Below are 27,101 nucleotides of genomic sequence, written 5' to 3'. Positions count from 1 at the left end.
TTTGTTGATTTCTTTCTTATTATCTATTTACTTTCACTTTTTGAAAACACCCCTCGGGAAATCTAACTGCCCTGCATTGCATAGCTAGTGTGGAACTGTCCAGAGGGAGTCCAGGCCTGAGGGCAAGAGAGCACTAAGGTTGGACAAGGACTATGGTTAGCCAAGTGGGGTCATTGACTAGCCAAAGTGGAATCCTTTGCTACAGAGGCTACATTTCAGTTTTGGATGTGGCCGCAGTGTACAAAGAGGGTCGGATGACCTAGAAAGATACAATGGCAGCATCTCCTAAAATTTAGGGAACTGCTATTTTGGGACCTGAAAATGTGTTGACGTCATTACCTCCGGAATGACGAGGGGGAGAGCCTCATTTTCAGTTTTTGTCACAGGTTAAGAGCTATGGAGTGCTTGCTTTCCCTCTTATGCACAGTGCGGTGCCAGGAGTGATGCCCTACACGCTACGCACTGCCCTCTCTCTCCCCTTTGGTAGTATGTTATGCCCCTCTAGTGGGCTCTTCATTTGACCAATGTACAGTTGTGTGGGTTCATGCGCGATTGCCGAGGCAAGAGCCTCTTGCACAGGTACTGGATTAGCTAGCGGCTAATCCCCCGCAGGTACAGGTGAATTCGGAGAGGTTTCACGCGAGAAATCTCGTCCGATTCAAAGGGCAAGTAGCCCTACAGGTGCGGGAGCTCGAGGACTTGCTACGGATGCGACCGGCACGCAAAACGGAGCCCGAAACAGTAAATTACAGCCTGCTGTGTATTTTTGCAGGTTTAGGGTTTTGGCCCTAAACGGACCCTAATACCCCCAGGAGGTTCGGGGACGCAAGGGGACCGCTGTACAGGTGATCTGGCGCATTTTCAGGGCTGAAAACAGAGAATTCAGCGTGCTGCAGATTCTCGCCAGGTTTTGCAAAGTGCCCGTATGCGTCGGGAAAGTCAGTCAATGCGTGGGAATACTGACTGTGAAGGGTCCTAGTACAGTAATGCTGCCGAAATCAGGCCGGAACAGTTGAAATTCAGCCAAGTTTGTGCGGGGCAGCTTGTAGGGATCCACAGCATTTATTCCCTCTTTTAAACAATAAAGAAATACCGAAAGGGGCACCTAAGTTAGGGGCCAATCTGGTGTTGGTCTTCTCATACAGGTGCATTCTAGCATCTGTATCCCATTCCCCTCTCTTGTGTCACTATAGCGCAGGTAAAATAGACGACTAATAATGGGTGAAAGCTAAATCAAGGTTTGAAGTAAAGTCTACCGCCCTTTTTGGATTGTACAGGCCGGTTTCAGGGAAAGTGGCCTTTTACAGGGATGGACGAGTGGTTATTCTGGAGAAGCGTCCCGCATGACGATGCGAGACCTATGGGACCACACTTAGAGTGGCTACATGGAATTGTAATGGATCTCTACGCCTTGATGTAGGGGCCTTTGAGGATAGTTTCACAGGGAGAGACATCATTTTCTACTCTGAGATGCATCAGACCCCGGGGCAGTCCATGCCCCATGTGAGCGGATACAGATGGGAGACAACTTGGAGACAGGAGACTCGATCAGAGCGCAGAGGACGAGGTTCAGGAGTGGCAGTCTTATTCAAAGAGGAGCTACAGTCTCTGATACATATAGCTCGGAGGGACGAGCATGCTAGGTACATGTGGGTGAGACTGAAGGCAAAGACAAACAGATATCTCTACATCGCTATTTGCTATTTCCCTCCTAGTATGTCAGTATATGCATCACCTAGAGGACAGTCCCCCTTCTCTATTTTAGATGATGATATATGGGAGTTTTCCAGAGATGACGACATTATTATCTTGGGGGATTTCAATGCTAGGACTGGCCATCACCAGACAGTATTCTATGATACCTCAGAGGAGTTGATGCGAGAGCTTGATATTACAGAAATGGGCCTGTCTAGATTATCACAGGATGAGGAGCACACTGAGTATGGCAGATACTTGATTGATATGGGGACTGCACATGGATTGGCCATTTGAATGGCCTATAGAGATTCCCTACAGCTGGTGGTTTTACATACTTTCCACATCGGCATGGTGCTAGTACAGTGGATCATGTTATGGCTCTGCCAAGACTCATTCCTTCCTTTCAGGATTTCGTAGTGGGAACTAGGCCAGTTGGGGTAGCAGTCGATCATGCTATCCTGTCTTTCACTCTATTGTTCCGGTTCAACACAGCTCCATTGGGAGAGGCCTCCACACATACTCGGTATAAAAAGTACATGTTTCTGCGCATGCCTCTGGAGGGTCAGGTAAAGGTGGCTGCCCCGATAATGTATAGAGAGACGTAGCATATTCCCCCCATGTCTCTGTGGAAGTGATGGCTGGCAGTGGAGAGTGCTCATTGAAAAGCCTCCATGCCTCACTAGAGTCGTGACTCATAAACAGCTGACACAGATCACGCTCTAATTGAGATAGGTAAGCCCTCTTCTTTCGTTGCACTAGGCGACGAAAGATAATCCGTGACAATCTGTGTGTAGTAGTACCCATGAGCACCTCTCTTTGTAATCTGATCCTCGTCTCTCTACACTCCTCATCATACCAACTGTTCTGAGGCATGCTTCCAAATCGTCTGCGTGTAGGCTAGCTGTGGGGATATGCCTCTGATGCTGCATCATGTAGCGTCTCTGTCAGAATCTGGGTGAGCTCATCTAGTGGTAGCCCTGGCTCCTGAGTGCAACAGAGCACTTTATTCATGCCCGAGATATGCTTGCAGAGCCTCTTGCTATGATGTTTAATAGAGTCATGTACGAGGGTTTCCTTGAGACTTGGAGTATGTCCACTGTTGTGCTTATCTTCAAGTCGGGAGATCCTATGCTTCCCGGGAATTACCGAACCATCATGGTTGGTCACACTTTGGCTAGGCTATATGCATTTATTCTTGAGCATGAGCTGAGTGGATTGGCAAAGAGAGAGGGAATACGGGCAGCAGGACAGACAGGTTTCAGGAGAGGTTTCTCCACTCTTGACCAGATTTTGACACTCAGAGCCATTATTGAGGAGGGTAGACACCATGGCAGGAGGATATATTGTAGCTTTGTGGATTTCCGCAAAGCCTTTGATATAGTGCCACGAGCCAGACTCATACGCAGATTGCAAGACATGGGGGTGCCCACAGAGCTGATCTGGGGATCTTAGCTTTATACAGGACAGTGGTAGGACAGGTACGCACTACTCAGGGCATGCCCGACATGGTCCACTCCACCATTGGGGTGAAGCAGGGTTGTCCCCTATCTCTGACTCTTTTTGGGGTATATGTAGACGAGTTTTCAGATTATGCACAGGCAGAGGGTGACAGAGGTGCTCAGCTTGCAGGGACATGGACTCTTTTGCTATTATATGCCGATGATATTGTGTTGATCTCAGATTCTCCAGAGGGGATGCAGCGTCATTTGGATGCATTGCATGTATTTGCACGGGACAGTGGATTGTCTGTGAACCTTGGTAAGACCAAGGTAATGGTGTTTAACACCACGGCGCAGTGGGTAAGGAGGTCCGCCCCCACTTTAACATATGGTCGAGAGAATGTGGAGTATGCAGATACATACACTTATCTTGGGGCGGTTTTCAGTGGTCCAGTATTTTCCTTGAAGCGTGCAGCAGATACACGATTGACCAGAGCCTATGCAGCATTGGGGAGACTTGAGAGGATATGTTCGCAGGTTCAGTTCCAGGAACCTCGGACAAAGCTTTGGCTCTTTGACACTTTGGTAACTTCTGCCATGCTGTACGGAGTGGAGATATGGGGCCCCTCAGTTGATCATCATAGCAGAGCTGGGAGTACTGATGGATGGAGATGTATGGAGAAGCCCTTGGTGTCTATGATTTCTTGGATGATTAGGGCCAAGGCCTCAGTACCACATGATATTATTAGGGCGGAGCTCGTTGCTCCTCCATTGGTAGTGGAGGCACTCACTCGATCAGTTTCATTTATGCATAGCACTTGGGTTCTCCCTAGAGACTAATATGCTCAATTAGCACTAGAGTTTTCGCGACCGTTGGCATTGTAGGGAGATAGATCATGTTGGTATGCAGAGATGGCATCTTGGTTTCAGTTACATGGCTTTAGTGTGGATCGGCTACCCCCATTTCAGTACTCTTTGGATGCACCCTCCATCTCCCTCACTTGGGCAGAGAGTACCAGGCTCATCAGACAGGACTTGATTCAACTGGATACGAAGAGGACATGGATACAACCTACGCATGAGCTAGGTACGAAGATGACTTTCTATAGAGAGCGTCTTCTCCAACTCACGGAGGATGGTTTTGTGATCAGACCAGGATACATGGACACTCATCTATCCCATGGGACACGATGTGCTATTGGTCAGATACGCACATCCTCACATCAGCTAAAGATCGAGACAGGCAGATTTAGAGGAGTACCCGCTGAGTCCAGGATTTGTCAGGTGTGCCAAATAGAGCCAGAGACCTCCATTACATATGTCACTGCCCAGCATACTATGAAATACGAGGCCGCTTTCACTGTCTATTCAGAGAGGGTTTTGGGCCACTTTCTAGCGTCATGAGATACCAGGATCGGAGATGCCTCAGATCATACTTACTGGAGATTCACAAACACAGAGAGGACCTCATGAAGAGGGGCACAACGATAGAGATCCAGCAACAACGGAAAATTACAGATTTCTTTCAGTCATAGACAGAGTCGTCCGAGCAGCCCCAACAGCAAAACAACACCAAAGGCACCAGAGGCATACTGCTTGATCGGGCGATAGAGTTGGGGCGGTCCCGTTGCCCACGGATGAGGGGGCCCTCTCGACATCGACGGAGATTGCGACAGAGGATCCATACCATACTTGCGCAAGATAGGAGCCGTCCCAATAGAGTGCCTATCTTGGAGGACATTGAATCTCTATAGCCTTCTGGATACTGATGTATATGTATATGATGCCTCAACTCTCAGAGAGCTCCATTGTATCAACTCACCCTTTGTATTCCCTTTGTATCAGCTTTCACCCCACCCCTACCCACTATTTTCTTTTCAATTCTTTGTACTTTTTGTACCCAGACTTGGTATTAGATTCACCACATGTAACCGTTTGGTCTCATAGGTCATTTGGGCCTTTTGAAGACATTAATATTACATTTCATTTCATTTCATTTCTCTCTCTCTCTCCCTGCCTCTCGTTTTCATTGTGTTTAGTTTCCCTTTCAAGTGAAGTACCTTGTGTGCGAAGTACTAGATCTGAGCTAAAATCCGACACTAGAGAAAATCTATTAAGTTTGTTTGAAAAGCATTATGCAAATCCTCAAAAAAGTGGCTATTTTGAAAAAATATTGATACCTTATCTTTTCGTGACTCTCCAAGAGTAGAAGAGAGAATTCTAAAATTAAATAGCCCAAGGCTATTGTCTCCTTTGTATTGAATATTGCGTTTTCTTCTCAGGATAAGGCTGTTGGCTTCAATTGTGTGATAAAAATTGTCAATGCAGTTTCAGAATGGATGCAGCTCCTTCTTCCCGAAGCTGTAAAGAGGAATGTATGTATTATCACAAATATGGGTGCAGGTAGTAAACATTTAGCTCTCATAATTAGCATTATTGCAGTGAGATTGGTATCAGGCATTCTAACTGGAAGTTTTTGTTTGTTCACAGTGGATGCAGAGGGTGCCCAAGTTGAGGTTTTAAAAGTTGCCAAACAATGCCAACTTCACATTTCTGTTGGTATCATACGGGAGGTCTTTACAGATTCTGTAGGAAGGTAAACCAATGCAAGGTACATCTTGCGTTTCTAGAGCTAATAACGGAATTGAGATTCTTTATTCCCATCGACGTGTTTTTGAAGCAAGCCAGGTTCTAGCACCTACCTGGGAGCATCTACAATTGTGAAGTTATTGGAAGAGTCCAAACCAAATGTGATTTTAACAACTCGACTGGCAGATGCATCTTTGTTTCTGGGGCCAATGGTGAGTATTTTCATTGCACTTTTGGGAATGAAATTGAACTTTGGTGATGACTCCATCTGAGTGAAAAGTCTTCTTGTGATCGTCGTGTGAGACTGTGCAAAATAAAATCTGTTTTTTACAACACTTCTGTGCTAAACTTCTCGTAGTTACCCTTTTTTGCTTCACAGTTTTGGCAGAAGTATGGAATATGATGTTCTGGTATCAACAATTTCATAGAAGAAGAGAATTAATGTAGTAGTGAGGACTGGAGTAGCCACAGCCAAGGAACTTACAAGCCTTGTTTTACCCAACTGCCACCGCTGCTGCAGCCCGCTGCCTGAAGCTCCCTACTGCTGTGAGCCTGCAGCGTGCGGCCATAGCCCTAGCCTCGACACTTCTTAACTTCCTGTCAAACTACTCACCCCTATCACTTTGCACACAGGTACCCAGCAGAGGTCCGCACTCACCATGGTTAGAATTGACACACTACAGACACACACACACACACACACACACACACACACACACACATTTTTTTTCTTGTAAATCTGTTTTGATTTATTTACAGGTGGGAAACCTCAAAGTGAGGAAAGCCCACCAAAATGATCAGATACAAAGGGAGGAACACAGAAGTGTTCTGATATGGGAAAGCTCTAAAAGCAAACATGAAAAAGCTGCAAGATGTCCAGGGATATGTCCCCAACATCATAGGCAAAATGCAAGGATTGCCTAAGCGAAATCTTGAACAATAGAAAAGGATCTAGTCCTGCTGCTGAAATGTGCGGAAATTGCGTTGGCACCACAAAGACCATAATGATCAAAATCTGACCCATGTGAAGAAGATCGCATATTGCTGAAGGAGGTGGAGAGAATTCCAAAAACCCAAAATCGTTTATGGAAAACCGCGGAGGGAAATCGAAGGCGCATAGAGGCATATATATAGCTAAGGAAATCCCTGGTGAGGTGTCACGGGGACGTGGCAGCTGTTAACTATGTCACGAGGACGTGGCAACTGCTAACTATGGTGAGGTTCGGGGACGTGGCAACTATGGTGAGGTTCGGGGACGCGAGGGTATCGCTGTACAGGTGATCTGGCGCATTTTCAGGGCAGAAAACAGAGAATTCAGCGTGCTGCAGATTCTCGCAAGGTTTTGCAAAGTGTCCGCATGCGTCGGGAAAGTAATCTATTGCGTGGGGATACTGACTATGAAGCATCCTAGTACAGTTATGCTGCCGAAATCAGGCCAGAACAGGTGTTTCTTAGCCTTGATTGTGCGGGGCAGCTCGTAGGAGATCACAGGTTTTATTCCCTCTGTTAAAGAATAAAGAAACTGAAAGGGGCGCCTATTGTGGGGCCTACAGGTTGGCGGCGTCTGCTCGGGGCATTCTAGCTTCCGAGGCGTGTGTGTATTCAAGTGTTAATTCCCGTCGTAGGCTCTTTTGCAAAGTGCTCTGTGTGTGTGTCTAAAGTAAAGAATTTCGGGTGAAAGCCAACGCCTGCCGCCCTATGGGCCGCTTTCATGGTTCCGTTGCTGGGACATCAATCACTTTTTCCTCAAAGAGTGAGCCTCGGTTGTTTTGGGTAAAGACACAGAGTTTAGGAAGGGGTTACACTATGGCCGACAAAGGGAAGGGCATTATGGAAGAGGGTTCCTCTTCACAGGACAGACAAGAGATCCCTATGGTTTTCGAGATTGGCGAGAGCTCACAGCCACGTTAGTCTGTACCTCCTGTTAATGTGAATGTCCCTTCAGTATACAGGGCTTTATGACTGGGCAACTTGAGGATGATGCGTTCAGAACTCAGTTAGTTGCCGCGGTGAATGTCTGTTCGCAGCTGGTGCAGAATCCAAGGTTTATGGAGTTCTTGCAAGCGCCACCAGGGCAACAACAAAATAGGCAACCTACACCGCGTACGGAGCTTGTTGAGGCTCAAGCCCAGGTACTTCATGCGGCTCAGGAAGATAGGGAACACTTGCATGTTGTGGAGTCAGGGGCTCCAAAACAGGTTCCTCCCGTGCTTGAACAGGTGGCTAGAACGCCTATTCCACAGGTTATGCCAGTTCAACCCGCCACGTTTCAGAGCCAACATGCTGTCTTGAATGGACAGGGAACTGGATACCAGGCTATGCACCCGGTTTTTCCACCACCCACGGTACATCCTGGGTATTTCGGGGGTGGATCAGTGGTCCAAAGTATGGCTGGTTATGCGCTTGGAAGTCAGCTGTACATGCCAGGAACAGTGTTTGGGGTATGCAAGGCATCATGCCAAACCCCATGTATGGTAGTATCGGCATGCAACAGGGTTTTCAGAGCAACCATGGCCAGTTTGGGGTGCCACAGGGTCATTTTGGCATGGCTGGTTTTTCTGGACAACAGCCATATATCGCACCTCTGACACAAAAGGTGAATGGCCAAGATGTGTCGATCATGCCTACTACAGTGCCCATGTTGCAGACCATTCCATATGACAACTTGGGGGCACTGGAGAAGCCGAAGGCTTACAAAGAAGGTGGTGCAGCTGTAAAGTTCAGTACCTTCATTGGTTTCGAGGATAAGACAAAGGCCCTCACTTTCCTCCAACAGTTTGATAGAGGTTATGCGGGAGGGAATTTTACAGAGGCCTCGAAGGTCAAGAAAGCTGCCACTTTCTTAAAGGACAATGCGCTTACATGGTGGACGACATTGTTAATGCAAGGACAGGCACCCGCCACTTGGGTTTACTTCAAGCAAATGTTTGCATCTGCTTGGCTGTCAAATGAATTTGAAGCCTACGTCATGACAGAATGGCACCAGATTACTTCAGCTTCATGCAAGAGCTTGCTGGAGTACAATAGGAGGTTTTGTAAAGCGTTACTCTCAGTGACTTCCTACAGATTTGTGCCATTGACAGAGCAAATAGAGAAGTACTGTTGTGGGCTGCCTAAAGGGCTTCGCGATTACTATACCAAGAACAGAGTGGCTACCCTCACTCAGCTTATGGAAGTTGCGAACACTGGTCTTGCCTTGTTGAAAGGAGAGGACAGTGGATTTCCGAGCAACGACAAAGGAGGGCAGCAAAAGAAAAATTCAGCGAAGAAGCCCTTTGTGAAAACGGCTCCTGATGCGTCACAGGGGTCAGAAAAGGCCACCAAAGACAAGGATTCAGCCGGGACTTCTGGAGCGCGGGCAAAGAAACAGAAAAGGAAGCCTTTTGTGCGCAAGTCACTCGAGGAAAAGAAGGTCCTAATGGCTGAGAACAAATGCTTTATATGCGAGCAGCCTGGTCACTTTGCTACCAATTGTCCACAAAGGAAAAGACAAGCGATCTCAGAGGATAAAGAAGCCCAGAAAGGCAAGAATCCTAAACCACGGCAGGTTTAGTGCCAGACATGGTGGGTGACAGGCCCAACACAGATGCCAGTGAGTTATACAGGGCATGGGGTAAAGTTAGGGATCAGACGACACTCATCTTCTTTGATCCAGGTGCCAAAGCCAACTTTATCTCACCAAAGTTAGCTATGAAGCTGGGCATCAGAGCTGAAGAGATGGGGTACACAGCAGAGGTAGGGTTGGCATGTCCTGGCCATTCAGAGTGTGTTACTCCCATCATTGGAAAACTGCGTGTGCATATTCAGTCGTATGTGGACACAGAAGAGTTCTACATCATGCCGCTGGAAGGATGTGACGCCTTGTTGGGGATCCCGTGGATGTTCCGAGTGCATGGAGTCTTGGATGCCTACAACAAAAAGATCATTGTATAGCATAGGGGCAAAACTCACATCTTGGATGTAAAGCTTAAAGGAGAGTCAGTCCCTATTGTATTTGCTTCTGCTATCACTTCTGTAATAAAGAATCATCTTTCTGTGTACTTGATTTTTGCACGTGATGTCTCAGATAGTGAGCATCGTGGTATTGATGCGACAGTTAAAGCGGCAGAGACATTCTTCTATTGGCCCACCTTGAGGAGAGATGTGGATGCCTTTGTGCGAGCATGCATAGTTTGCCAAAAGGTCAAGTTTGACAGGCAAAGGGCACCAGGGTTGTTACAACCACTGCCGATTCCGGATAAGCCATGGGAAAGCATTGCTATGGACTTTATCTTTGATCTTCCAAGAAGGCCAATAGGGAATGATGGTATATGGACCATTATCTGTAGGTTCAACAAGCAGGCCTATTTTATCCCTGTCAGGAAGAAGATAAAATCTGATCAGATGGCACGCTTGTTCATGTACAATGTGTTTAAGTACCATGGTATGCCACAATCAATTATCAGTGATCGTGATCCTCGCATGACCAGTTTGTTCTGGAGAGGATTGTTTGAGAACATGGGCACTACGCTCAAATTCTCGTCTTCGTTTCATCCACAAACTGATGGACAGTCAGAAGAGGCTAATTCTACTGTCTTAGATCTGCTAAAATGCTATGTGTCAGATAATAAGGGCAAGTGGGAACAGTATTTGCCTATGCTTGAGTATGCGTACAATAATACGGTGTATTCGTCTACTGGCAAAGCACCTTTTGAGATTGTTGAAGGCGGCAAAAAGGTTCCTCCCATTTTGCATACAAAGGACAAAATCTTTGAGGCAGATCGATATGTTGAGAACATGGATGAGATGTATAAGAAAATTAAAGTTGCCTTGGAGAAGACTCAGGCAAAGCAGAAAAAGGCTGCTGATCGTCACCGTCGTGAATTGCTGTTATCACCTGGTGATTGGGGCTCTGTTAAGGTTTGAAAAGGCAAGGTTAAAGAAAATGAAGGGCAAGAAACGGCTGTTTCCTAAGCTCAGCATGCGTTACTATGGGCCTTTTCAAGTGCTTGACAAGATCAGCGATGTGGCTTACAGGCTGAAATTGCTTGATGTATGGAAAATTCATAATGCGTTTCACGTGAGTCTTCTAAGACCCTTCGTGGGTGATGTGCCAGAAGATATGCCAGATGAGGATCAGCCAGAAGTTGAAGAACTTGATGAGATCCTCGTACCTGAGCAAGTTTTGGCACGTAAGGACAGAAAAGTTAAAGGATAGGTTGCAAGACGCTATTGCCAATGCAAGGATCCATGTCATCCAGAACTCGAAGCAAATGAACCACCGGTTTTACCTGTGCGTCTAGACTCTTGAGCTCCTTCCAGAACTCAAGATCCTCTGCCTTATTCTTGCACAAAATCCCTGCAACTGTCTTGGCTCTTTGCATAGGGGGAGGTAGTGAACTCATCACTCATGAAGACCTGTCGGACCGCATTTTAACATTCAGACAGCCTGCGCACAAGAAGAAAGTTGAATGCGAAGCGTGTGTTTGAATACGTTAGATGCACTTTGCCGCCCGACCTCTTGAGGTACTCACTCCGAACCAAGTTGTGATTGTTGATGAAAGTAACAGTCTTCATTGCATTAGCAATGATGGAGCGACCCAGTCTAGCTTGCCGATGTCTTTTAGAAGGTTGTTCAAGCAGTGTGCCATGCAAAAGCACACTGTCACATGCGGATAGTGGCCCTCTATAATAGCTGCTGTTGCCCTGCTTGATGCCTCCCCATCCGTGACGAAGGCCAACACGTGTTGCTCACCGATCGTTTCTATGGCCGTTGTCCACTCTACAGAGAGGACATCGGCGGACTTGCCACTCGGTGGCATCATGAGAGTGCACAAAGTACATCTCTCCACTCGAGTATGCGACGAGACCATGGATAGATCTCTTCCTTGTATCACTCCACCCGTCGGCAATGAGAGAAACGCCATGTTTTGCCCAAAGACGTTGAATATTGAGGGTTGCTTGCTCCACCATAGCCTTCTCTCGATCGAGCAAAGTGGTTCGGAGAGCCTCTAAAGATGGTGGCACATAGCCGGTGCCATACTCTCCTATCCGTTGCACCATGACTTTCTAATACTCCGACCTATTTCGATCAAACATAGAAGAGGTTAGTATCAAAAAGGCGGAAACAACGATAACGGAAGAAATGAGAGAGAAGATTGAGAAATCATAAAACATACCTTGCCACGACAAATGGGATATGGTCGTGATAAAAGAATCGGGCCACGGCCACATCCACCTCTTCCTTCTTCTTTGGGTCCCAAGAGGTGGCAAGGGTCCTTTGGCGACGAATCGGACCCGATAAAGATGCACCGGCACCTAAACCGGGTAGAGAGGAAGAAGGGAAAATGAGGGTCTTTGGATCGATACCTTTGCATGTGGGCTTGGCTTTATGGTTGAATTGCCAATCCTTTTCCTCGAGCTCCTTCCTCTTCTCGATGGTTACGTTGGTGCAAAATCTCACCTCCTATCCCGGCACTCGAAGAAAGTGTGCCCTCACTTTGTCATGCCCCCCTTTCCGCATGTAAGAGCATAGCTTGCATGCCCATGCACGAGAACCTCCTGCCGTCGACAAGGTGCCCTCCGAGGTCACTTCATCCCACCACGACCATTCCTTCGCCTTTTGAGTGTTGACCGCATGAACGGAGGGGGTTGTACGAGAAGAAGAGGCCATGGATTATCCGTGAAAGAGAGAGAGCTTGATCTTTGAGGGTTTGAGAGAGAGAGAGAGAGAGAGAGAGAGAGAGAGAGAGAGAGAGAGAGGCTTGATTCCGTGAGAGCTTGAGCAATGAGAAGTTGAGATAGAGAGCTTGAGAGAGAGGCTTTACCTCTTGAAAGTTGAGACCGAGAGAAAGAGAGCTTGAGCCTTGAGCCTTGAGGGTTAGCCCAAGAGAGAGAGAGAGGTTGAGACTCGAGAGCTTGAGCCTTGAGGCCCTATGGCTTGAGAGTTGAGAGCAAGAGAGAGAGGGCCTTCAACCTTGACCTTGATGCATTTGTGAAGAATGGGAGAAGAGGAGGAATTATATAAGCTCTTGCTGGCTGTAAATGGCTGTTGGCTGCCCCAAACAGCCATTTTTTAAAACTTCAAAAACTGCCCGTTTTTGGCCATTGGGAACGTTCCGGCCGTGCCAGTCACAGCATGCTTGACGGAACGCCTTTCCGTTCCGGAGCGTTCCACAAAATTCCCACCGGCCGAAACGTCGTTCCGGCGTTCCAGGGCCCCAAAACACCGTTCCCCAATAACTTTGAGTTGCATATCCTCTGGTTGCAAACAACATGATCATCAACATGACAGTCAGTACCCATCATGAGCATTTTACAGTGCTCAGAACCCATTTTCCTTATTTATCCATTTTTCACTTATTATTTAAGTGACTTTTGTTGGAAAACTGGGTAGGGCAATTTTGCTAAGCTACTATAAATAAAACCTAGCTCTAGCACTTTCTGGCAAAAGAGGCAACAGAAGTTCCAGCAACTTGCAGTGCACCTTCTCAACAAAACCGGCAAGAGGCCTAGCATTTCAAGTCAACAGCAGAGCAGATAGCGTTTTTGGCTATAGACCAACCTAGCGTTTTCTGCTATAGTTTCAGCCTAGCGTTTTCAGCAGTTACCACATCAACCTTGGCGTTTTTGCTACAGATCCACTAGCGTTTTCAGTTTGCAGCACTTGGCCTAGCGTTTGTAGATTTCGGCGTCAGATCAGCCCAAGCACATCAGCGTTTTCAGTTTTCAGCACTTAGACACAGCAGATCCAGTCCGTAGCCTCGCAGATCTCACCTATCCGCAGTGGATCCTCGCCGTACCGTCAGATCAGCCAGTGTTTTCAGATTCAGCCCGCTGTTCGCAGATTTCAGCATCTGCGTTTTCAGCTCATCGTCGTCGCCATCGCCGTCCTCGCAGACACAGTGTCAGAATTCAGCAGAAAGTCAGCGTTTGCAGATTTCAGCCCTAGCATTCTCAGAATTCAGCCCGTCCTAGTTGTCATCATCATAGTTGCACATCAGCGTTTTCAGTTTTCAGCACTTAGACACAGCAGATCCAGTCCCTAGCCTCGCAGATCTCACCTATCCGCAGTGGATCCTCACCGTACCGTCAGATCAGCCAGTGTTTTCAGATTCAGCCCGCTGTTCGCAGATTTCAGCATCTGCGTTTTCAGCTCATCGTCGTCGCCATCGCCGTCCTCGTAGACACAGTGTCAGAATTCAGCAGAAAGTCAGCGTTTGCAGATTTCAGCCCTAGCATTCTCAGAATTCAGCCCGTCCTAGTTGTCATCATCATAGTTGTCGATATTGTCGGCAAGTCCATTGCATCTAGACCATTGTACCAGATTTGTGCAATCAATAGCATAGACCTCTCTCGCCATAGAGAGGGGGGGCCCTTGGAGGAGAGTTTGAGAACCGTCTGGTGTTGTATTCTTCTCTCTCTCAATTCAATGATGGTTGTAGTAAAGAATAGTGGACACTATCAGTTAAAGTTATGACTCTGGCTTATCACTCATTTAATAGGCATTGTAGCTGTACTTATATTCTTGTCTCATACAAATAGAAGATTGACTAAGGTATTGGTTGGTTAATGATCTTGCTCATGGTACATGTGTAAACTCTTGCATTTAATTATTGTTTACAAATTGGAAACCTGAATTGGTTTGGCAAAGAGGCTTCATGTCTTGACTTTTGGAAGAAACACTTGGATCAGAAGGGGTGATGGCCTTCTGATCATAACATAACTTAAATAAAATTTTATAAAAATGGGATGAATATGTTTTTAAAAAATAGGAAGTCTCTCATTTGGATCCAGAGGGGTGATGGCCTTTTGATCATAAACTAATTTTTTTTTTTCAAAAAAGAATATATACGAGAAATCCTCAATACTTTACAGTGGATCAGAGGAGTAATGACCTTCTAATCTCAAAATTGTTGAAATTTTATTGATACTTGCTCATATTTTGACACTATTTGGATGGTAGGTTTAAGTTAAAACGTTTTTAAGTAGGACATGGATAACAAATGATAGGGTTTGTTGACACCTATAAAACGTATTCAAGGCTAACGAATCTGTTGTCTTGTTTATATGGATAAAGGTGAGGATTCTTGTTACAAACTGATGACGTTGCATGACCAACTAATAAAGTTGTTCCAACTTTATGGGCACCCTGCCGACGGGGCCGCAAGGGACACTAGGGAAACTGACAAAGACCAAAGCGACTGGCTGTACGGATTTTTCCGCAAAACGCGTTGATGCTGTTGACGTACGGACTGTACAGAATTTCCATAAAACGCGTTGGACTGCTGACGTGGCTGGCCGTACGGATCTCCATAATTTGCATTGGCTGAAGCTGAGCGCTAGCTTTTGGGACATAATGCTTTTGAGTTTGAAAGCTTTTTATGTAAGTGCTTTTCCAGGCCTAGAGCCTTTAAATAAGTCCTTTGGGTCTTCTCTGGCTCAGTGTGTGTGCTGATGAGCTGGCGAGTAGAGACGACCCAAGGGCACCTGTACTTGCTCAATTATTAATACAAAAAGAAATACCGAAAGGGGCGCAAATCTTTGGGGCCAATCTCTCTCGGCATGGAACTACGTCGGACCGTGTCGACTCAATTGAACTGTGATTTATATTTGTGAAGTTTTTAAAGTGAATCTCTCTCGTGTCGCGACAGATTCTAGACTAGGGGTGTCCAAGTTTGTTACAATGGTATTATAGCTCAGTCGATTTCTCTTCTATCAGGAAATCCGATCCCTTTTCTTGTGACACACATGGATTCATGCAAGAATCAGACTCCTCCTCCTCCTCCTCCTGCCACCTCGGGAACGGGAGGCAGTACGGAGAATTCGAGTGGATTAGTAGATCGCGAGTACGGGCCACCTCGGCCTACACAGTATCGTCAACAACAGATTGATGAGTGCGTAAAGCAGATGCTGTAGTTCGCAAAGGATCTACAATATGCCAAATTTTTACCGGCACCCGATTGACGAAGTGCATACACATTGGCAAAAAGCCATTCACCCATAAAACTGGCCCTCAAGAAACCTCCTACCCCAAGGATGTTTACTGAAGAAGAACTTAATGACGTCGTCGAAAAACGAATCAATCAACTTTTGGAAGTGAAGAAGCCATCGAAGAACAATTGAAGAAGCGCAACAAGGGGACTGACTACCCCGGTTATTTGGGCCGTCAATCTTCTTTTGCAAATGCACGAAAACAGAAGAAGCATATACGTTTTGAAGGACTACCCAGTTCTTCTTCTTCTAACAGTTCGGATAGCTCTTCCTCTTTTGATTTGAGAGAGGAGGACAGGAAGGGCAAGAAGCGAGGCAAGAATCAAAGTTTTGGAAAGAAGAAGAAGAAGGCAAAGAAGAGCAGATCCCGACCTGTTTTGACAATTCTATCGAGGATTCATCCTCCTTTGACAGTTCGGACTCCGATGATCACATGTTTTATGCAAAGAAGAAACACTTTTATAGAGCCAATCAATATGATTTTCTCGAGGACAAGGGCAAAAAGACCAAGGAATTTAAGGAAGGTGGACAGTCAGTAAAGTTTGAATCCTCTTCAGGGTTCCGAGATGCTCTCAAGGCTTTAGCCTTTATTCAGCAATTTGATATAGCATTCTTAGGAGGGCGCTACTCAGAGCACTCCAAGATCAAGAGGGCAACATCATTTTTGAAAGGAAATGCATGAACGTGGTGGTCCACTCTTCTTTTACGAAAAGAAGCCCCTACCAAGTGGCTAAAATTCAAACGGCTCTTTATTTCTTCTTGGTGACTCAGGAGTACGAACATGATGTGATGACCGCTTGAAATCATCTTCGGATGACCAAGGTTGACACTTTGGATGCTTATTGTGACAGGTTTTGGGATGCTTTTCTACCGGCCTCTTCTTTCAAGAACGTCACTTTTAAGCAGCAAATCAAGTGGTTTTGCTGTGGACTGCCCAAAGAGATCCGAGATTACTGCTTTGAGCAGAAGTCCGAGTCCATACAACAATTGATGGGACATGCTAAGCGGGGATTCGCTATGCATTCGGGTAACTTGACTTACCCCACTGATCAAGTTTCGACCCCAAGGACCGAAGAAAACTCAACAAATGACAATAGAAGAAAGAGGAAGTTCTAGAAAAAGAAGGATGCACTAGCCCGATTGACCGAGGAACAGAGGTCATATTATCTCAAAGAGGGGAAGTGCTTTGACTGCGGGGAACAAGGACATATCTCTGCAAGGTGCCCCAAAAAGGCTCTGCGAGGACAATCAAAAGATAGGCCAGAGAGCTCCAGAAAGCAGAAGAACATAGTAGAAAAGGAAAGCTGAAAGCAGGACTAGTACCGTGTTTTTTTTTTTTCTCGAGAAAAAGATCCTTCTATTAGTTAATGAAAGCTGCCCGTAGGGCTACAACCACCTCTGCAAGAGAGGGCTACAACAAACATGATGGGGAGACTCTCCCAGTGAAAGAACAACATATATACAATGAGACTAAATCAAGGGATGGGAGGAGGGAAGAGCCACACAGGTGGTCGGTAGTGCCATCTGAGCACACCCTGGACAATGGTATAGAAAGGCCCAGGGCGCCAGAGTCGAAGGAAAGCCACGCGGCGCTCCCGCATGCGGTCGGAGCTGCCCTGTAGTCCCTCAAGCTGTCCTCTGAGAGTATGGATCAGCTCTAGCCAAAAGTCACGAACAGTCTCTGCTGGCGGCACAGAGCGGGCCTCAAAAATGCGGAAACAGCGGGCCCGCCAGATGAACCACAATGTCAAGCCACTGATGAGCTCCCAACACTCCTCTCTCTCATTGCACCACTCCTGTGGAGTAAGCTCTGTAGCAGGCTGGAGTGTAGGACGCCCCCCCTGTATCACTATCATCCTGCTGGTGGAAGATAGCTCAAACTGAAGTGCCGGGCCCGTGAGAGTGGACCAAGCCTCTGCCCCCCAAGTGTACTGTCTAGCCGTGGAGAGAGTAGGAATCAGCCGAAGAACTGGTAGCCACACCTACTGGGCCGAGGGACAATCCCAAAGACAATGACACTGACTCTCCACCAACTGGTCACAGGCTACACATGCGACCGAGAGACCACTATGCACAAGCCAGCTCCCTACTGCTGTAGCTCTGTGTGCAACCAGCCACTGAAACAAAGTGACGCGCCTCGGCTGTCTGGAGTCCCACAGCCTCTGCCAAAAGGCGGCCAAGAACTCGACTGTGAGGCCCTCCTCCTGCCAACGACGTGCTGCAGCGGGGCGGGCCTCTCTGTGTGCTGCAAGTATATGACGTCCAAGCCGAACAGTGTACTGAAAGAAGGGGACTCCTTGGTGGTCTGCAGAAGAGAAGGGGTCCCTCCATAGCCACTCTCCAAGATCCCACTGTACTGGTGCCAGTGGACAACACTCCCAAGCCCATAGCCTCCAGTGCCCAGTCTCAAGAGCTGCTGGGTCAGGGTCTATGCGCAAGTCCTCCCACAGATGCCCACAACTCGGATCCTCTGAAAACAACACTGCTACCTGCAGGGCCTCTACTGCAACTCGCTGTAATCGTCCCCCACCCTGAAGCTCTAAGAACAGGGCTGGGACAGTCTCTGAGCAGGCCCTGACTGAAATGAGAACCTCCAGTCGTGTGAAGGCTCCCATCCACCGGGGTGCTACTGGCTCGAGAGGCGTGAGCCACTCAACTAGAACCGACTCTGAGATGTCCTGACACATGCTCTGCACCCCTCTCATGCCCTGCAGTTGGAAACCCTGCACCTCATCTGACAAACCTGTGAACTCTAGCCAGTCACCTAGCCAGTCACCTAGAGAGCGCGCTGGACCTGCTGCCATGGGACCCCAGGAAACATGAGGCCGACTACCAACCAAGTGGCCTCTCTGAGTGCTAACCATGGGGTTCCTGACGAGGGGCTGCCGTAGGCGCTCCTCCGTGCACATCGGTTGTCGTTGCTCCATGCCATGCCGTAAGAGCTCCCAAGAACGAAGCAAACTCACAGCGAAGCGGTCCTCCAGTCTCTTGCTCAAACCAACTTGGCGCATCTCTGTATTATCCATCTGGTCGAAGGTTGCCAAGGGCCTCCTGACTGAGGCACCCAGGCACGAAGCCTTTGCAACAAGAACTCCTTCCAGGGCTCCTCACCTGGAAGAAGTCCTCTGACTATGAACTTCCCTAGAAGGGCTCTGCTTTGCTGTGCTGGATCAATGATCCCAAGCCCTCCCTGAGAACAAGGAAGCGTGATGATCGACCAAGCCACCTTGGCTCGGGCCATCTGAGTGTCACGTCCTGACCAAAGGAAGTTCTTGATCAGCCTCTCTACCTGGCTGATACAAGAACTCGAGAAGATCCAGCAAGAAGTGATGTACCACATAGTCGCCAACAGCACCTGGTTGGCAACTACTACTCTACCAGCCAGCGAAAGTCGTGCTGAGCTCCAATGTAACAGCTTTCTCCTGATGGACAGGAGAAGAGGAGCAATCTGCTGCTCGGGAGACAAGTCCAAACCAAACTGACAACCCAAGTACCGAACTGCAGTCCCTGTGGGAATCCACGTGAAACCCTCTCTTGGCATCCAATCTGGCACAGGAGCACTACCAACCGAGAAAGCCACTGTCTTTCTCCAGTTGATTAGTGTGCCCGATGCACAACAGAAGGTCTCCAGAGCCTGCTCACATCTGTGAAGATTGGCCTCCTGGCCATCTAAGTACAAGGCTGAGTCATTGGTAAACTCAGCGTCCAGTAGCTCCTCTCCCTGAATAGGGAGTGCTAAGCCCCGAAGACCAACCTGCTATGACACCAAAAATCTGCTCATCGCCTCCGCATAGAACAGAAAGAGAAAAGGGGCAAGAGGACAACCCTGTCTGACTGAGCGTGTGAGCATGAAGCGCTCACCTCTCCCCCCTGCCAGAAGCACCTGACTGTGAGCCTGTCTGTACAGAGCTGACACCCCTCTGATCCAAGCATCTGAGAAGCCCATCCTGCGAAGAGTGCCCTCTAGAAAGTCCCAGTCAACTCGGTCGTATGCCTTCTCAAAATCGAGAAGAAGAATCACAAGGTCCTCACCACGGAGCCGTGCCAGGGCAGAAGCCTCCCAGAAAGTAAAGATGTTGTCAAGGATACTGCGTTCCTTGACAAAACCTGTCTGAGTCCCATGTATAAGGCTCTCTAAAAGTGGTTGAATCCTCGAACTCAGAGCCTTGGCAAGAATTTTGTAGGCTGAGTTGAGGATGGTGATGGGGCGCCACTGTTGAATCTCATCCAAGGAGCCACCCTCCTTGGGAATGAGGTAGATCAGGCCCTCACTCATGCTGTCAGGCATCACTCCTGTGTGCAAAATGTACTGAAAAGCCCTACAAAGATCTGGGCCAAGCAGGTCCCAGTACTCCAAGAAAAAGCTGGGAGTCAACCCATCATCACCTGGACAGCTACCACGAGGGAGGGCCCTAAGAGCTGTGTGCAGCTCCTCAAGCTGAAGTGGCATCTCTAGCCTCTGGCGCATCTCCTCTGTCACAAGACATGGCATGTGTGCCCAAACCTGCTCCCTACATGCATCCTGCCGCTCTGACTGAGGCTCAACCGACAGTAACTCACGGTAAAAGTCAGTAGCAACTGCACGCATATCCTCGGGCTCACAAGCAACTGACCCATCGGGCCTCCTCAACTGAATGACCTTGGCATGCAAGTGCCGAGGTCCCACTGTCTCAAAAAAAGCACCAGTCACTCTGTCACCCACCTGAGTCCACTGAGATGCCTGTCGGTGAAAGGAAAACTCATGACGCCTCTCCTCTGTGCTAGCAAGCTCCTGTCGAGCCTACTGTAACTGCTCCTCCAACCATGGACTATCTGTATGCTGCTCCTGCATCCTTTGAAGTGAAGCAATGTCTCGTCTGAGACGGTGCTCCACCTCCCTCGCTGCAGCCCGGCGAGCCAGAGACTCCTGAAGAAAAAAGTGGCTAAGCTGAGCTAGGCTTGAGGCCACTCTGTCTGCAGGTGAGACCTGGCTGTCCATGCCCTCTGGCCAGAGAGCCTCTACCTTCTCTCTGAGCGTGCTGAGTCCAACAAGACCCTCTCTGGGATGCGAAGCATCGTGCTCCCAATCCTCTGCCTGTCTGCCACCGTGAGGATCACTGGTGCATGGTCCGAGAAGGAAGTCCGTGCCAGGATGCCCACTGAACCCCCCAAGTCACTGAAGTGGTCACTAGTGTAGAAGTGATCTATCCGCGATAGATTCACTCCTCCCACTCTGCTGTCCGATCTAGAGAAGGCAAGATTGTTTGGGGGCTTCACAAAACTAGAGTGCTGCCATGTATCCGAGACCCTCAAAGTCATACAAAACCGCTCCCAAGCTGCCAACTCGACTCCATGCACAGTAGCATGGCTGCCACCAATCCTGTCAGAAGGGTCCTCCAACATGTTGAAGTCCCCTCCTATACACCAATGATCGGCCTGCGGCAAAGACTCAACAATCTGTGACCAAAACTCTGCACGAGCACTCGCCACATTGGGCGCATAGATGTTCAGGAAGCCCACAAGGCCACCCTGAACCTGCATAGTAACCCACTGAGCCCTGCCCGGCACAATAATCCCTCTGCCCACAATGGCCTGCTGCAATGAGTCCACAATAGTCATACATACCCCACCCTGGATGCCTCCAGGTCCAAAAGCAGCTGACCAAAAGGTATCAACGTCCACGCAAAATCTGACCACATTGCCGAATGCGGCTCTCACACAGATGGTGCTTCTGAAGCATAAGGAGATCAATCTCTCCTCCCACAAGGCAACGCTGAAGCTCCTGACGCAATCGGCCCCGCTGTCGTTGAAACTGGGGCCCGCCTAGTTTCTGCACGTTCCATGAGACGATCCTCATGGGGAGTGAGAGAGAACAGATGCTGCCGCAGCAGCAAGACGGGCTATCTTCGAGGCAGGCTTGGATGGGGAGTAATCCGCATCCGAGCGTCCTCTAGATAGGCGTGACTGCAGTGAGTGCCTAGCCCAAGCCCAAGCAGAGCGAGCCGTGCGTAACGCAACCTCCTCTGTTTAGGAGTCCTCATGAATGTATACATAGCAAGGCAAACACTGCGTATCAGCAAAGAAGTACACCACAATGTGCCTACATCCTGTTGAGTCTGGGGGTGTCACCGCAAACTTGGCCAATGGCCACAAAGTCTGCAGCATGTCTGTAACTCCAAGTTCTCCCATGTGGTGAGAGAAGTCTAAGACCTGTGTATGCAACCATCCCACCACTGAGTTTAGGGACCACTCTGTCTCGGCCCTACCATAGAGGGGGAAGGAGAAACCAACTGCTGAGTCCAGGGCCTCTGTCCCCCTAGCGGCGAGGAACAAAACATGGACCTTGAAACAGGCTGCCTCATGGTCTGCTGCTGAGTCGCCGAGAAAACGAGTGAACCCGTAGTCGAAGAAGTCCCAGCGGCGTCGGATGTCAATGCTCGTCAACCCACGAGGGATGGCTACAAGGGAGGATGTCTGAATCTGTAGAGGGGGCCGCAAGAAGGGCTGACTCTCTCTCGCTAGACGACTCGCGGCAAAGGCGCTGCCAAGAGATATCCTAGCCGCCGGAGAGGGACCAATCTCCTGAGTCGACTAAGGAACTGGAGCAGGAGGGGGGGAGGAGCTGGGGAAAGTGGAGGAGAAGAGGGGCGGGATGGGGCGACAGAGGTAGAGGGGCGAGGTGGCGAGGCGACGGGAGCAGAAGGCGGGGAGGATGAGGCAAAGGGAGGGAACTCTGGGGGGGGGGGGGGGGGGAGTGGCTGTCGAGGGAGAAACAGAGGTGGGGGCTGGCGCAGGGAACTCCTCCTGCTCAAGAGGACCAAAACGGTTCCCGTGGGAACCCACTGCTGCTGAGTAGGCACCTGAGGGCCACTCTGAGTGCCAGGTTGACGCTGTGGCCCTTGGCATCGGCGGCCACGGGCTTGCTGCCACCCCTCCTCTGTTGGAGCCCCAGGCTCAGAGGGTGGCTCTGCATCTGTACGTTGTGCACTGGCTGTGGCTGCGGGCCAGCCCTGGCAGGCTGGGGCTGAGACTATGGTGCAGGTCGCGGCCTCCTCCGTGGACAGGCCTTCGCTAGATGGACCATTTGTCGGCAAATGAAGCACTGGTTCGGGAGGCCCGAGTACTCCACACTCTGTCGAAACCAACCCCTACTCACCCGAGGTAAAAGGATAACCTTCGGGAGCGTGTGGGTATCTCTGACCAAAACTCGACTGAGGGAATGCAAGCCGCCTTGGCAGCTACAAATGCTGCCGTGCGAGGTGTCTCCAGGACAGTCCCAATGGCGGAACCGATCCTAGAAAGAAGTGGTAGGTACTCCCTCCGTAAACCCGGAAAGCAGACTGAGATGGGGATGCCTGCCTCCTCTACTAGAACATCCGAAGCTGGGTCAAAACCATGTCGCCACTGTCGAAAGTGGGCACGTGATGCTCGGATGGCGAGTGGACTCATAGCTATGACCTTGGACGCCATCTCGGAGGACTCAAACTTGATCTGATAGTAACCCCGTCCGAGAATCTGGACATCCAAAATCTTTCCCACCTCTGCGAGAAGGCGGGCCTGGAGAAGGTCTCGTAGCTCTCCTCTGCTAGGTCGGGTGCCGAGAATCTTGTAGATGACCGAGGTCGCCTGCAATCGCTCTACCTCTGTGGCAAGGCTCGCTTGCTCTGTAGGTGAGAGAGCAAGTCGAATGGTGGGCTCAGCGGGGTCGGGCGAGGGGGCTTCTGGCAAGTCCCTCTGTGGCGAAGCTGGAGCCTCCATCTGTGTCTATTGTTGTGGCGTAAGAAGGGGACAACGGGAGGGTGCTGCAATTGGGCGTGCCAACACTGCTCCAAGGAGTTGAAACAAATGCCGAAAGTGCCGAACTGCAGGGAGTAACCGAGGAGAAGGACCCCAAACGGGCGGGCGAACGGGCCAAGGCGGGGGGGGGGGGGGGGATATAGCGGGCTGGGGCAAGCGTGCAGGTAGCGAAAAAAGCTGGGGCTGAGGGCGGGCGGCGGGCATCTGGGGTTGGGGGCAGGCGGACAGGCTGGGACAGGGGCAGCGCGAGGGGGGGCTGAGGGCAGGCGGGAGGGGGGAGGCAGCCAGCGGGATGGCAAGGCAGCGCTCGGGGGGGGGGGGGGGTGGTGGTGGTGGTGGTGGTGGGAGGCGATGGCGCAGCGAGGAGTTCACAACAGCAACGAGCGTGCGTAGGGTCTTTCCCTTAGATAGTGAGCTACTTAATTTGTCAGATCCACTTGCACATTTTTTGGTTGGCAACATTTACGCTTCGGACTAGTACCATGTTGTTTGAGGACTGACCCGAATCAAATGGACGAAAGCACAGAACTTTGTTGTGCATGGGGCAAAGTAAGAGATCAGGAAGCCTTCATCTTCTTTGATGGAGGAGCCAAGGCCAACTTCATTTCACCAGATTTGGCGGCTCGACTTGGAATTACGCCTGAGAGGATGGGGCCACAAGTGTAGGCAGTTCTAGCGGCGCCCAGACGGGATGTTGCCATTACACTTGTCATTGGCAAACTTCGTTTGCATTGTCAAGAGTGCTTAGGGCACGAAGACTTTTACATCATGCCTTTGGAAGGGTGTGACGTCCTCCTAGGAATCCCTTGGTACCACAAGAACAACGTCGTGGTTGACTATCGGGCCACGAAAGCGACTTTGATGAATGAGAAGGGCAAGAAAATTGTGCTTGATGTAAAAATAAAGGGCGAGTCCGTCCCTATTGTATCGGCTTCGGCCATTTCAAAATTAATGAAATCCAGTCTTTTTGTTTACTCGATCTACTTGAAAGAATTGAATGATGAGCAAAGAACCAATATGTCTGAATTGGATAAAGAAAGACAAGATATTTGCACACACATGCTAATTGCTTCTTTGAAGGCCTACCAGGCGAGTTACCTCCACCTCCTCTTGAGGACCACACAATTGATTTAATTCCTGGAAGTACACCACCAAACCGGCAAACTTATTGAGTAAGCCGAGCACAGAATGAAGAAATGATGAACCAAGTGAAAGAACTTCTACAAAAGGGTCTCATCCAACGTAGCACATCACCTTACTGTTCTCCGGTTTTGCTAGTATTAAAGAAAGACGGATCTTGGAGAATGTGCATTGATTATAGAGCTCTCAACAAAATCACAATCAAGGACAGATTCCCTATCCCAAGGATCGATGTTATTTTCGACAGACTTCAGGGATCCTCTTGTTTCAGCAGGATTGATTTCAAAATTGGATACCATCAGATGAGAATCGCTCCGGGAGATGTCTACAAGACAGCCTTTTGAACAACTTTTGGTTTATATGAATATTTGGTGATGCCTTTTGGACTCACAAATGCTCCAACAACATTTAATCAAATGCTGGATAGGATCTTCCGAGAGTATTGGTCTTTAGTTGGCACTTTCTTTGACGACATTATAGTTTTCTCCAAGAATGAAGCAGAGCACTGACATCATCTACTACAGGTCTTTCAAGCATTATGCAAGCATAGTTTGGTTATCAATGCCAAAAAGATTGAGTTTTCTTGTTGGAGATACGTTTCTTGGGACACATTGTCTCAAGAAAATGAGTACAGATAGACCCGGCCAAAATCGAGACTATCCGCGATTGGCTTGACCTAAAGAATGTTCACAAAGTTCGAAGCTTTTTTGGGCTTGTGCTCTTATTATCGGCGGTTCATTTGGAAGTTTGCAGATTTAGCTTCACCTTTGCATTTATTGACTCAAAAAGGAGTCCCTTTTACGTGGGGACTGATAGAGGTGACTGCTTTTTAGACGCTTAAAGAAAAATTGACTACTGGACCAGTGTTGGCTTTGCCATATTTGCAAATTTTCGAAGTTTATTGTGATGCTTGTGGTCGTAGTATGGGAGTGGTCTTTATGCAAGAAGGCCATGTGATTGCTTATAAAAGCAGGATATTTTCACGGCCAGAATTGGTAGCACAGATATATGAGAAAGAGATTTTGGCAGTGATCCATGCTCTTACACAGTGGCGATTCTATTTACTCGGAGCGGGTTTCACAGTCTTTACAGATCACCAGAGTTTATGCTACTTCTTGTCACAGAAGCAGCTTTCGGAAAAGCAGATGCGATGGGCTAACATCTTGTCACAGTTTCACTTCCAGATTGTCCATGTTCAGGGACATAAAAATTTAGTGGCAAATGCATTGTCTCGGAAGCCCTTAGTTTTGGTTATTTCCGTGATTCATCACAGAAGCTTCGAGGATATGGTTGACCAGTACGCCACAAATCCTGACTTTGCGGACATTTTTACTCGGATACAGAATGGGGAGACAGTTTCAGGTTATTCCATACGGGATGGCTATTTGATGCGCAAAACGATGTTGTGTGTTACACAACCTTTGAGGGAAAAGGGCTTGACAGAGTGCCATTGTCCTCCTTTTATGGGTCACCACGGCATAGACACCACCTTGAAGGGTGTGGAGCGTTACTTCTATTGGCCGAGACTCAAAAAAGATGTGGACGACTTTGTTCGTAGTTGTTTAGTATGCCAAAAGGTCAAGTTTTACAGGCATAAGGCATAAGGACTACTACAGCTTTTACCCATTCCCACCCGCCCTTGGGAAAGCATTGCTATGGATTTCATCTTTGATCTCCCCAAGACTCAAAGTGGGCACGATGGCATTTGGACTGTCATTGACAGATCAAGCAAGCAAGCTCACTTCATTCCTGTAAAGATAAGAGTCAAGCCTGATCATTTAGCGAGATTGTCTATTGCTCAGATATTTCGGTTACATGGCATGCCTGAGACCATAGTCTCTGACAGGGATCCCCGATTCACAAGTTTGTTTTGGAGGGCTATTTGGGAGAACATTGGCATGCGGTTGCAGTTCTCCTCCTCTTTCCACCCGCAGACAGATGGGCAATGTGAGATAGCCGATTCAGTGGTTTTGGATTTATTGAATTCTTACACTCAGATCAGAAGACTCAATGGGAAAAATATTTGCCTTTGGTGGAACTGGCCTACAATAACATGGTTTACTCTTTGACGAGGAAGGCGCAATTTGAGGTAATCGAAGGTGCTAAGAAGGTCCCTCCCTGTTTAAGCACCAAGGACAAGATTTTTGAAGCCGATCAGTATACGAGGCACTTGAACACTTCTTTGGCCAAGGTTCGCGAGGCTCTAGAGAAGTCTCAAGCACGGCACAAGAAGGCAGCAGATTGACCCGACTTGAAGTTGAAGGAAGATGATTGGGTGCTCTTACGTTTTGAGAAGGCACGTCTAAGGAAACAAAAGAGAAAGGAACGGTATCAAAGCTTAGCATGAGATACTATGGCCCTTTTCAGATTCTGGAAAAGATAAATGATGTATCCTTCAGACTCAAGTTGCCAGATACTTGGAAGATTCACAATTCATTTCATGTGAGCCTATTGAAACCCTTTAAGGGTGAGGTGCGAGTTGATGGG

General features: G+C 48.5%; 1 protein-coding gene across 4 annotated transcripts in view; it reads left to right on the top strand.

The window, feature by feature from the left end:
* LOC147454926 (propionyl-CoA carboxylase) overlaps positions 1–27,101 on the top strand; it is a 93,877-nt gene that overhangs the window by 26,683 nt on the left and 40,093 nt on the right. For 3 of the 4 annotated variants that reach the window (XM_086516752.1, XM_086516751.1, XM_086516753.1), the window contains exons 3-5: positions 5,466–5,540; positions 5,628–5,733; positions 5,818–5,938. In XM_086516752.1, coding sequence (XP_086372878.1) covers positions 5,466–5,540; positions 5,628–5,733; positions 5,818–5,938 — 302 coding nt within the window. Of the gene's footprint in view, positions 1–5,419; positions 5,541–5,627; positions 5,734–5,817; positions 5,939–27,101 lie in introns of all 4 variants that reach the window. The other variant, XM_086516754.1, reaches the window with a different exon arrangement.

The sequence above is a fragment of the Adiantum capillus-veneris genome, chromosome 7 (assembly GCF_014529385.1).
Source record: "Adiantum capillus-veneris isolate H3 chromosome 7, ASM1452938v2, whole genome shotgun sequence".
In the NCBI taxonomy this organism is placed as follows: domain Eukaryota; kingdom Viridiplantae; phylum Streptophyta; class Polypodiopsida; order Polypodiales; family Pteridaceae; genus Adiantum; species Adiantum capillus-veneris.
This window is presented reverse-complemented; position numbering and strand designations above follow the sequence as displayed.